General features: G+C 43.1%; 1 protein-coding gene across 5 annotated transcripts in view; it reads right to left on the minus strand.

Moving 5' to 3' along the window:
* LOC135528136 (intermembrane lipid transfer protein VPS13A-like) overlaps positions 1-12314 on the minus strand; it is a 67668-nt gene that overhangs the window by 4032 nt on the left and 51322 nt on the right. For all 5 annotated transcript variants that reach the window (XM_064957354.1, XM_064957115.1, XM_064957275.1 and 2 more), the window contains 8 exons: positions 10310-10391; positions 10009-10122; positions 9770-9845; positions 9223-9386; positions 8287-8571; positions 691-776; positions 474-597; positions 110-184 (listed from right to left, as the gene is read on the minus strand). In XM_064957354.1, coding sequence (XP_064813426.1) covers positions 110-184; positions 474-597; positions 691-776; positions 8287-8571; positions 9223-9386; positions 9770-9845; positions 10009-10122; positions 10310-10391 — 1006 coding nt within the window. The remainder of the gene's footprint in view (positions 1-109; positions 185-473; positions 598-690; positions 777-8286; positions 8572-9222; positions 9387-9769; positions 9846-10008; positions 10123-10309; positions 10392-12314) is intronic.

Consider the following 12314-nt stretch of genomic DNA (forward strand, 5'->3'; position numbering starts at 1 on the left):
TTCAATAATAAACCATAGAATTACAGTTTGGTGTCTTTTGCTGACAAATATTGTTTGGTGTGTGCAACGACAGCAAAAAATGGCAGCAGTTTATGTTATGCTAACCCACCTCGGCTATTTCTGGACTTTTGAAGTTTATAATCTTCCCAAACTCTTTGGCATGAAACACAGACTTTACTCTCTCCTGAAACACATACAGGAAAGTTTATTTTTATTTTTTAGATAACACATGATTTCTGAGAAATAGGGGGCCGTACTATGATATAATGTAGAGGAACAAACTGTTTGGATGCAAATGAGTGAAGGGGTATTCCATACGCAGGCGTTTCCAACTAGAGGGAGATACTCCTTTGCAAATGGGGAGCGGTTTATTCAGATGGTTATAATAAGCAGTTTGGTTAAGATGAGTTTCATTCACATAGTATCGGGTATTATTTTGTGTGTGTATCACTACAATGGGCAGATGAGGATACCTTTGCCTCTATCCGAAGCCTCCTCCCCTCCACGATCATGGGCTTCTTGGTGAACTCGTCAAACAGATACTGCCACTCACAGGTAAGCTGCCCAAATGTGCCTTTGGTCACGAAAAAGATTCCACTAGCAAGACAAGAGATAGATAGAGCCTCAGAACATTCACAGACAGCCATTACAGTCTACATTTAATACTACAAACTTCAGCCAGCCTCTTACCTTTTGGTGATCATCAAGAAATCTGACTCGTTTACTTTGGCGTGAGCAAAGTATCTGTACTTGGCGAACTGTCCATTCTCAATTTTCTAAAAGAGAGGAATTTGATTATCAGGTTATTTCGACACAATTCTAGAAAATAGGCACATGTCTTTATCAAATTGGACATTTAAACATATGATATGCTAAACTAAATGCTAAGTCTACTGCTGATATGATAAGATACATTTGGTACCCTTTTCACACTTCGATTAAAATGGCTTTGGGATGTTCACCATTCACATGGGCTCTGGCAGGAGATCTGATGAGTACTGTTACTGATCTACATACAGTGCCTTGCGAAAGTATTCGGCCCCCTTGAACTTTGCGACCTTTTGCCACATTTCAGGCTTCAAACAAAGATATAAAAAACTGTATTTTTTTGTGAAGAATCAACAACAAGTGGGACACAATCATGAAGTGGAACGACATTTATTGGATATTTCAAACTTTTTTAACAAATCAAAAACTGAAAAATTGGGCGTGCAAAATTATTCAGCCCCCTTAACTTAATACTTTGTAGCGCCACCTTTTGCTTCGATTACAGCTGTAAGTCGCTTGGGGTATGTCTCTATCAGTTTTCACATTGAGAGACTGAAATTGTTTCCCATTCCTCCTTGCAAAACAGCTCGAGCTCAGTGAGGTTGGATGGAGAGCATTTGTGAACAGCAGTTTTCAGTTCTTTCCACAGATTCTCGATTGGATTCAGATCTGGACTTTGACTTGGCCATTCTAACACCTGGATATGTTTATTTTTTAACCATTCCATTGTAGATTTTGCTTTATGTTTTGGATCATTGTCTTGTTGGAAGACAAATCTCCGTCCCAGTCTCAGGTCTTTTGCAGACTCCATCAGGTTTTCTTCCAGAATGGTCCTGTATTTGGCTCCATCCATCTTCCCATCAATTTTAACCATCTTCCCTGTCCCTGCTGAAGAAAAGCAGGCCCAAACCATGATGCTGCCACCACCATGTTTGACAGTGGGGATGATGTGTTCAGGGTGATGAGCTGTGTTGCTTTTACGCCAAACAACGTTTTGCATTGTTGCCAAAAAGTTCTATTTTGGTTTCATCTGACCAGAGCACCTTCTTCCACATGTTTGGTGTGTCTCCCAGGTGGCTTGTAGCAAACTTTAAATGACACTTTTTATGGATATCTTTAAGAAATGGCTTTCTTCTTGCCACTCTTCCATAAAGGCCAGATTTGTGCAATATACAACTGATTGTTGTCCTATGGACAGAGTCTCCCACCTCAGCTGTAGATCTCGGCAGTTCATCCAGAGTGATCATGGGCCTCTTGGCTGCATCTCTGATCAGTCTTCTCCTTGTATGAGCTGAATGTTTAGAGGGACGGCCAGGTCTTGGTAGATTTGCACTGATACTCCTTCCATTTCAATATTATCGCTTGCACAGTGCTCCTTGGGATGTTTAAAGCTTGGGAAATCTTTTTGTATCCAAATCCGGCTTTAAACTTCTTCACAACAGTATCTCGGACCTGCCTGGTGTGTTCCTTGTTCTTCATGATACTCTCTGCGCTTTTAACGGACCTCTGAGACTATCACAGTGCAGGTGCATTTATACAGAGACTTGATTACACACAGGTGGATTGTATTTATCATCATTAGTCATTTAGGTCAACATTGGATCATTCAGAGATCCTCACTGAACTTCTGGAGAGAGTTTGCTGCACTGAAAGTAAAGGGGCTGAATAATTTTGCACGCCCAATTTTTCAGTTTTTGATTTGTTATAAAAGTTTGAAATATCCAATAAATGTCATTCCACTTCATGATTGTGTCCCACTTGTTGTTGATTCTTCACAAAAAAATACAGTTTTATATCGTTATGTTTGAAGCCTGAAATGTGGCAAAAGGTCGCAAAGTTCAAGGGGGCCGAATACTTTCGCAAGGCACTGTACTTCCCCTACGGATCTGACAATGGCTTGCATGCAGGACACATCCTAGGCTCTGTTTGAATACTTGATGGATGCATCCTTCCTTTCTCCATTCCTTGAAGAAATCCCTGATCTGACATGGCTGGATTGGAGAAAATTGTGCTACAACAGTTGCTTACACACATAAATGTGTGTTAGATCAGTGATAACTTCAAGGGAAGAAGGAAGGAAGACGGGTGTATTTTTGAAGTATTCAAACAGGGCCATCATCTTTCCACTTGCCATGTGGACCATCTGTCATGTGACCATCTAAATACTCCCCTGTGGTACACTGATACTTCTTTATTGAGTCTAACGCATACCTGTTATAAACCGTTTAAACCTTTCATAGTTGCATGCTAATGAATGTTGATGAAGTGATAAGAAAAGGTTTGGATGAGAAGACGAGGAAATAGATGTTTTAAAAGGCACTTTATTCAGTAGGAAGAGCAGCAGTGATGGATATGAGTGAAAGACAGAGTGCATAACAATGACTCTGAAAGAGGGAGGGCCAAAATGCCATGACGGACGACTGCTGACTGACCATTACATCACTCCAGACCAATACAATATACAGTGGGCTCAAATTACTGCCACCCCTGACTGGGAATGCATAAACAATATAATTATAGAGAAACTCAAAATACCAACATATAACAAATACTGTACTTTATTAATGTTTCATTGGAAGACACCCAAATAATTTATTGATTTAATTAAAAACCAATGTCCTCCAAATCCAGGTTTCACAATTAATGGCATCCTTAAAGATGATTGGAAATAATATCTACCAAAATTAAACCAGGAATTACATTCCACTTAAGTTTATCTAAGTCTTAAGAAACTATATTGAGCCATTACATCACCTCCTGTTTCACTAGGGTATAAAAATGAGGTAACACGCATGCAATATCCCTTTGACATCCAACACCATGAAGAAAACAAAAGAACTGGCAGTTTAAAAGAGACAGATGGTTGTAAACCTTCATTAATCTGGTAATGGCTACAAGAAGATTCACAAAGGATTGAATATACTACTACTGAGCACTGTCAGGGCAATTATAATAAAATTCAAAAGATATGGAACAGTTGAAACCTCACAGGTAGAGGACGCAAATGCGTTTTGCCCCCCAGGATTGGGAGGAGGACGGTGAGAGAAGCAACAAAATCCCCAAGAATCACTGTGAAAGAATTGCAGGCCTTGGTAGTGTCTTGGGGTCACCAGGTTTCAAAAAGCACCATCACACGCCACCTCCACAGGCTCTTTGGAAGGTTTGCCAGAAGAAAGCCCTTTCTGACCCAAGACACAGACGCTTGGAGTTTGCCAAACGCCATTTAAATTATGACTGGAAGAAGGTGCTCTGGTCAGATGAGACCAAAGTTTAACGTTTTGGTCAGATACAGCATCAGCATATTTGGTGTCAAAACAGAGATGCATACAAGGAGAGGCACCTCATACACATGGTGAAATATGGTGGTGGGTCAGTCATGTTTTGGGTCTGTTTTAATTCCAGAGGTCCAGGGGCACTAGTTAAGCTTGATGGCATAATGAATTCCACCAAGTATCAGGCAATTTTGAGGGCAGTTGATAAACGCAAACCCAAGAATGTGAAGGATCTTGAAAGGATCTGCATAGAGGAATGGTCCAAAATCCCTCCAAATGTGTTCCTTAACCTTGTCAAACATTACAGAAAAAGACTCCATGCTGTTATCCTTACCAGAGGTAGTTGCACTAAGTACTAAATTAGGAGTGCCAATAATTATGGAACCTTGATTTTGGTTAAATTTATTGTGGTTGGTTCCATTGAAACAGTATTTCTCACATTGGTATTTTTGAGTTTCTCTATAATTATATGGTTTTAAGTATTGTTTGTGCATTGCCAGTCAGGGGTGCCAGTAATTTTAGTACCCACTGTATTTCATATTAACTTAAAATGAATATCATCTACTTTTCCCCAAATCCTGGCTCTACGACAGCATAACATTCATATATTTTTTTAATCAATTAAATTATTATGATTAAAGATTTCTGACTCCGCCCCCTTAGATGATAGGGCAGAAGGTTGGATGACAGATGAAGGGTAAAATAAATAAAATGATGCTTTTACATGACAAAATGCAAGGGGGTCCTGCCCTTACAATGCTGGGCACAGAGTTAACAAAAAATAAAGAACAGACGAGAATGACAAACAGCCTGGCAGCTGGTTATTCAGGAGGCCTAGTGTTAAAATGTCCTGCTGGAGCAGGCTACACCCCAGTGACCGACACAAACATACAGTACACATTAAAAGCTATGGAAGACCAAAGCGTTAACTAGGACTTAGCAATTACACTCTAGCGGTCATCATCATCATCATCACTGCCAGTCCTACTCCAATCAGTGAAGGCCACCCTTTTCTGTAGACATGACAAGAGAGCAGACCAAGCCAATGTCAGGGCAGACAGACAAGCCCATCGCTAATAATATCCAGCTCTACAAAAACATCTTGCTTCCATTGATGCAAATTATCACATAATTTCACCACTCAAAACATCAGTACAGCGCAGCTTCAAGAACAACTATGAAAGAACAAAGCATTACCTGTCACACCCTGATCTGTTTCACCTGTCTTTGTACTTGTCTCCACCCCCGCCAGGTGTCGTCCATCTTCTTCATTATCCCCAGTGTATTTATACCTGTGTTCTCTGTTTGTCTGTTGCCAGTTCGTCTTGTCAGATCTTACCAGCGTGTTTTCCTGTCTTCCTGCTTTCTCAAGTTCTGTTTCCTAGTCTCCCCGGTTCTGACCTTTCTGCCTGTCCTGACCCCAAGCCTGCCTGCTATTCTGTACCTTATTGACTCTGCCCTGTATTACAGACCTCTGCCTGCCTTTGACCTGTCTTTGCCTGCCCACTTGTTGGGTCCATATACATCAAAACAACACAACATTATTACAAAACAACACAACATTATTATCTCAATGCCTTAGCTCACGACATCTACAGTTCATGACGGTCCCATTCCATTCCAGCCCTGCAGGCGAAATTGAATTGATTGAATTGAAATCGACCCAAACTCTGGCCATCTACATTGCTGACATATGCCAGATGTTACAAAGCCAGGATAGGCATTTAACATACCAGGTAACCAAAATCACAAGTTATACCAATCTGATGCCTGTCGATGACGTGGAATGAAACAATTGGTTGATGCAATGCAACACCTGCGTATCTAGTCAGGCAGGAGGAACTCGACCTCTGCCATGCTTTGTTCTTACTGCAGGCCTTAATACTGAAATCAGTTTTGGAATACTAACTGTCCAAACAGCAAGTTACTTTTGAACAAATCAGACTGGCAGGAGTGGTGTAGGCTGACTGGCGGTGGTGGTGACTGGCGGTGTTGGTGTAGGCTGACTGGCGGTGTTGGTGTAGGCTGACTGGCGGTGTTGGTGTAGGCTGACTGGCGGTGGTGGTGTAGGCTGACTGGCGGTGTTGGTGTAGGCTGACTGGCGGTGGTGGTGTAGGCTGACTGGCGGTGGTGGTGTAGGCTGACTGGCGGTGGTGGTGGTGTAGGCTGACTGGCGGTGTTGGTGTAGGCTGACTGGCGGTGTTGGTGTAGGCTGACTGGCGGTGTTGGTGTAGGCTGACTGGCGGTGGTGGTGTAGGCTGACTGGCGGTGGTGGTGTAGGCTGACTGGCGGTGGTGGTGTAGGCTGACTGGCGGTGGTGGTGTAGGCTGACTGGCGGTGGTGGTGTGGCGGTGTTGGTGTAGGCTGACTGGCGGTGGTGGTGTAGGCTGACTGGCGGTGGTGGTGTAGGCTGACTGGCGCTGACTGGTGGTGGTGTAGGCTGACTGGCGGTGGTGGTGTAGGCTGTGGCAGGCTGACTGGCGGTGGTGGTGTAGGCTGACTGGCGGTGGTGGTGTAGGCTGACTGGCGGTGGTGGTGTAGGCTGACTGGCGGTGGTGGTGTAGGCTGACTGCAGGCTGACTGGCGGTGGTGGCTGACTGGCGGTGGTGGTGACTGGCGGTGGTGGTGTAGGCTGAGGCTGACTGGCGGTGGTGGTGGTGTAGGCTGACTGGCGGTGGTGGTGCAGGCTGACTGGCGGTGGTGGTGCAGGCTGACTGGCGGTGGTGGTGCAGGCTGACTGGCGGTGGTGGTGCAGGCTGACTGGCGGTGGTGGTGCCGGTGGTGGTGCAGGCTGACTGGCGGTGGTGGTGCAGGCTGACTGGCCTGGCGGTGGTGGTGCAGGCTGACTGGCGGTGGTGGTGCAGGCTGACTGGTGGTGGTGGTGCAGGCTGACTGGTGGTGGTGCTTGTGCTTCCTCTCACTCACACAAGTTTTTGTGTAGCAAGTTAATGTGCCAACATCGCCTGTCTTGGAAGTTTCCCAATTGCTTTGAATTTTCTAAAATTCAACCGTCAACAAGATAGCTAGCTATTTAGCTTGTTAGCGCACTCACTCATTTGTTTGTAAACAATTAACAAGCTAGTTAGCTACACCATGTTTTTGTCAAACTGTCAACAGAGTATCTAGCAAGCAACAAGATATGCCAAATAACAGTCAAAAAAACACTTGAGGGCAAAGAAATCTGAATGTTCAGTTCAGACAAGTCACATGGCCAGGAATCAGATTTGTATCAGATTTCAAACCACCTATGAATGTGGTTTGAATGTGATTGGAAAACATCTGATTCCATGTGCTTTTTGTTTGTTCAGACTGCAGGAAAAGATCGGATTAGAATAGGATATGCCAAAAAATAAGATTTGAGTCACTTCAAACTGCCAGTGAGAACAAGGCCTAACATCATTAAGGCTGGTTTTACACAGGTAGCCCATTCAGATCTTTTGCCAATTATTTCCATATCTGATATTTTCCCTAATATGTAAACTGCAACAAAAACACATGGAATATGATCTTCTGACTTCCGATTTATATCACTTCTTTATGTGGATCTCAATGCTGATATAATTCTGATGCTCCATATGTGACTCTCAAATCAGATATTTTTTTGCTCTGAGATGGGTTTTTTTTTGCACATGACCTACCAAAATTGAAAGGAACAGTGAAATGAAATGAGCATTGCATCTGTGCGCTGCTTCAGAGGCTACATCAGTGTGAATGCGCAAATCAGATATGGGTCACAACTTGCGTGTTGACAGATGGAAAAAAAGATTGGATATAAAAAATAAAAAAATGAATTGGGTTCTTCGGGTGTAAACACAGCCTATGTCGAACTCCACACACAGAGCTACAACAGCCATGCTCTATAGGAGAACTATAGACCAGGTGGGTTAACGCACATAAATCTGAGACTTAGGATGAAAGAGACAATGAAGATGAAAATCTATCTGGACTTTGAGATGCAATAAGGGGCTGAGAAGTGGAGTGAGAGAGGGAGAGAAAGGGGATGTTTTTATGCGAGGCCACACATTAACATGAACCCTGACACCTGACCTTGTGGCATTGTGTTCATTAGGACACGAATGGAAAAACAATTTGGAACATGAAGGAAGATTAGCGTCTCTTATTGGAGTTCACATAATGCCTCACAATTTTAGTTAGTGTTTTTCTATTTGGTGGCTAATATCAGAGAAGTCCTCTGTTTACAGAGGATATAAGGGTTAGTTTATGTTTTAAAGATAATTCCTGTTACCTGTAGCATCTGGCTGCCAACGCCTTCTCTCTCCTTATATGGTCGGATGACCCCGTCCTCGTGAATGAAGCGAGGCGGACGCAGACTCTCCACATCCTGGGACGTCTCAGCTGCCCTCTTGATGCCCTGGAAAGTGCTGCTGGCCATGTCGATGATACCTCCTGTGGGTCTGGCCACAGCCCCCACCAGCCCCTTCCCGACACCCTTAAAGAAGCCTGCCGCACCCTCCTTCTGAGCACCTCTAATGGGCATGGTGACGATCCCTGTGATCCCACTGACGAAGCCCTGAGATGGAGAATGGGAGTGTTACAGACAGGGAGAACAGGTCTAAGAGACTGTTTCTACTGCTCAGCTATACTGGTAAGACTCAGACAGCTGGATTGTGTTCTGTAGGCACCCGATGGGTGAAGACTGTTGAAATGGAGACTATCTGAACTTGGTCATTAGGAAACACCTAGGTTGTGTTTACACAGGCATACATTTTCTGATATTTTGCCCAATTATTGGCAACAGCTTTGGGGACATATCCGCAAAGCATATCAAGTTAGAAAATTGTTTGTAAGTTCTGAGAATGGGGCCATTTTAGTCCTACTCTTATAGTTAAAAATAAAAACTATTCATAAACCTTCTTTAAAAATATTTATACAATAATATGTCTCTTAGGCTGTGTTTACAAAGGCAGCACAATTCTAATATTTTGCCAAATTATTGGAAAAAGAGCTGATCTGATTGGTCAAAATAACATTTAGTGGAAAAAGATCAGAATTAGGCTACCTGTGTAAACGCAACCTTATCTTCAACTTCCCCTACAACGTAGTAGGTTATGTTGTACTACTGCACACATCCCGGTTCTGTTGTGCTGATGTTTCTGGGTTTGATTATCGAACACCAGTTAGGCCGTACTGGTGTTAGTGTTCTATAGTGGGTCAGACTCACAGAGACCAGTCCTTTGCCTCCACGAGTCAGGCCCTCTCTCAGGCCACTGGGCTGCTTGTTCATAGCCTCTCGTCTCTTCTGCTGGTATTCCTCATCCATCGTCATGGCAGCCACACCCTTCGCCATGGCGCCTGTTATCCTGGAGGCAGCGCCAGCAATGCCCCCTGGAGAAGGGAAGAGAAGAGAGGAGTTAGAAGACAAGGGAGAGAGAAGACAGGGGAGAGAGAAGACAGGGGAGAGAGAAGACAGGGGAGAGAGAAGACAGGGGGAGAGAAAGAGATACCAATTTGTAAGTCGCTCTGGATAAGAGCGTCTGCTAAATGACTTAAATGTAAATGTAAATGGAGAGAGAAGACAGGGGGAGAGAGAAGACAGGGGGGAGAGAAAGAGATACCCATAAGAGAAGGACAAAGAAGAGAGAGAGAGCACGAGAGAGAAATGTCAGGGGGTAAATATAGTTAAGTAAGTCTGAAGTGGAAGGATGGCAATGAGTGAATTAAGGAGAATCAAGGTGAGCAGAAAAGAGATGAATAAGAACAGCACTTACCCACTGCTCCTCCAACCAGTGCCTTCACCCCCAGTGCCATACCCTCCACAAACTCCTCTGGTCCCTGGATAGCTCCCTTGAGAACCCCAAAACAGAGTTACTCGGGTACATACCATCTATACAGATAACTACTGCACTTTGTCAAGTATTACACATTTATAGTGTTTGGCACTATAAGTTATTTAGTTTATGCGTAGTTTGACCTGACGTGGTTCATACTGGTTGCACTGGGGTCTTACCTGATAGGGCTCATAGAAGAAAGCCTCCACTCCCTCAGACAGACCTCGGATCAGCCCAAAGGGGTTTCCCAGCACATCCAAGCCCAATACCAGCACATACATTTGCTTTATCGCCTGAGACATGGATGGGTACATGGCTCAGTTGTCTTGTGTATCATAGTAATTACATTACTTGTTGGGGGGGGATCCTAACTAGAGGAACTAAAAGTTTTCACATAAACCATTAGTTGAAGTGAATGAGTGACTTGTTAGGATTTGGCCATTAGTTCCCAATTGGAGTAGAGTGTGTGTGAGATGTTACCTGCTTCGAATAGTGTCTGATGACCTCCCATTGTAGTTGCTGGCGAGTGCGAAACTGGAATGTCAGCTCGAAATAGGCCAATCTAGGGAAGTTACAGAAAATGACAGTGGGTCAGACGCTAGTGTAAATGTTTACAAAAAGGGGACATGGTAAAATAAAGCTTTGCCAAAAGCAAATAAATGGCATGAAGTGCTTTTGTAGAGTCTCTGTTTGGTGTGTGTGTGTGTGTGTGTATATATATATATATATATATATATATATATATATACAGTGGGGCAAAAAAGTATTTAGTCAGCCACCGATTGTGCAAGTTCTCCCACTTAAAAAGATGAGAGGCCTGTAATTTTTATAATAGGTACACTTCAACTATGACAGACAAAATGAGAAAAAAAATCCAGATGCCATCTATGTTGTGAAGTGCATCAGTCCCTCCTGCAGCAAAGCACCCCCGCAACATGATGCTGCCACCCCGTGCTTCACGGTTGGGATGGTGTTCTTCGGCTTGCAAGCCTCCACCTTTTTCCTCCAAACATAATGATGGTCATTATGGCCAAACGGTTCTATTTTTGTTTCATCAGACCAGAGGACATTTCTCCAAAAAGTACGATCATTGTCCCCGTATGCAGTTGCAAACTGTAGTCTGGCTTTTTTATGGCGGTTCTGGAGCAGTGGCTTTTTCCTTGCTGAGCGGCCTTTCAGGTTATGTCAATATAGGACTCATTTTACTGTGGATATAGATACTTTTGTACCGGTTTCCTCCAGTATCTTCTCAAGGTCTTTTGCTGTTGTTCTGGGATTGATTTGCACTTTTCGCACCAAAGTACGTTCATATCTAGGAGACAAAACGCGTTTCCTTCCTGAGCGGTATGATGGCTGCATGGTCCCATGGTGTTTATACTTGCGTACTATTGTTTGTAAAGATGAACGTGGTACCTTCAGGCGTTTGGAAATTGCTCCCAAGGATGAACCAGACTTGTGGAGGTCTACAATTTTATTTCTGAGGTCGTGGCTGATTTCTTTTGATTTTCCCATGGTGTCAAGCAAAGAGGCACTGAGTTTGAAGGTAGACCTTGAAATACATCCACAGGTACACCTCCAATTGAATCAAATGATGTCAATTTGCCAATCAGAAGCTTCTAAAGCCATGACATCATTTTCTGGAATTTTCCAAGCTGTTTTAAGACACAGTGAATTTAGTGTATGCAAATTTCTTACCCACTGGAATTGTGATATAGTGAATTATAAGTGAAATAATCTGTCTGTAAGCAATTGTTGGAAAAATTACTTGTGTCATGCACAAAGTAGATGTCCTAACCGACTTGCCAAAACTATAGTTTGTTAACAAGAAATTTGTTGAGTGGTTGAAAAACAAGTTTTAATTACTCCAACCTAAGGCTAGTTAAGTGTGCCACTTAGGTTGGAGTCATGAAAACGTGTTTTTCAACCACTCAACAAATTTCTTGTAAACTTCCGACTTCAACTGATATATATATATTAGTACCAGTTAAAAGTTTGGACACACCTACTCATTCAAGTTTTTCTTTATTTCTACTACTTTCTACATTGTAGAATAATAGATGAAGACATCAAAACTATGAATAACACATATGGAATCATGTAGTAACCAAAAAAGTGTTAAACAAATCAAAATATATTTGAGATTTTTCAAAGTAGCCCCCCTTGCCTTGATGACAGCTTTGCACACTCTTGGCATTTCATCAACCAGCTTCACCTGGAATGCTTTTCCAACAGTCTTGAAGCAGTTCGCACACAGCAGAATGCATTGGTAGCTATGCTGGTTAAGTGTGCCTTGAATTCTAAATAAATCACAGACAGTGTCAACAGCAAAGCATCCCCACACCATCACACCTCCTCCGTGCTTCACAGTGGGAACCACACATGCAGAGATCATCTGTTCACCTACTCTGTGTCTCACAAAGACAAGGCAGTTGGAACCAAAAATCTCACATTTTGTCTCATCAGACCAAAGGACAGATTTCCACCG

The sequence above is a fragment of the Oncorhynchus masou genome, chromosome 1 (assembly GCF_036934945.1).
Source record: "Oncorhynchus masou masou isolate Uvic2021 chromosome 1, UVic_Omas_1.1, whole genome shotgun sequence".
Classification (NCBI taxonomy): Eukaryota; Metazoa; Chordata; class Actinopteri; order Salmoniformes; family Salmonidae; genus Oncorhynchus; species Oncorhynchus masou.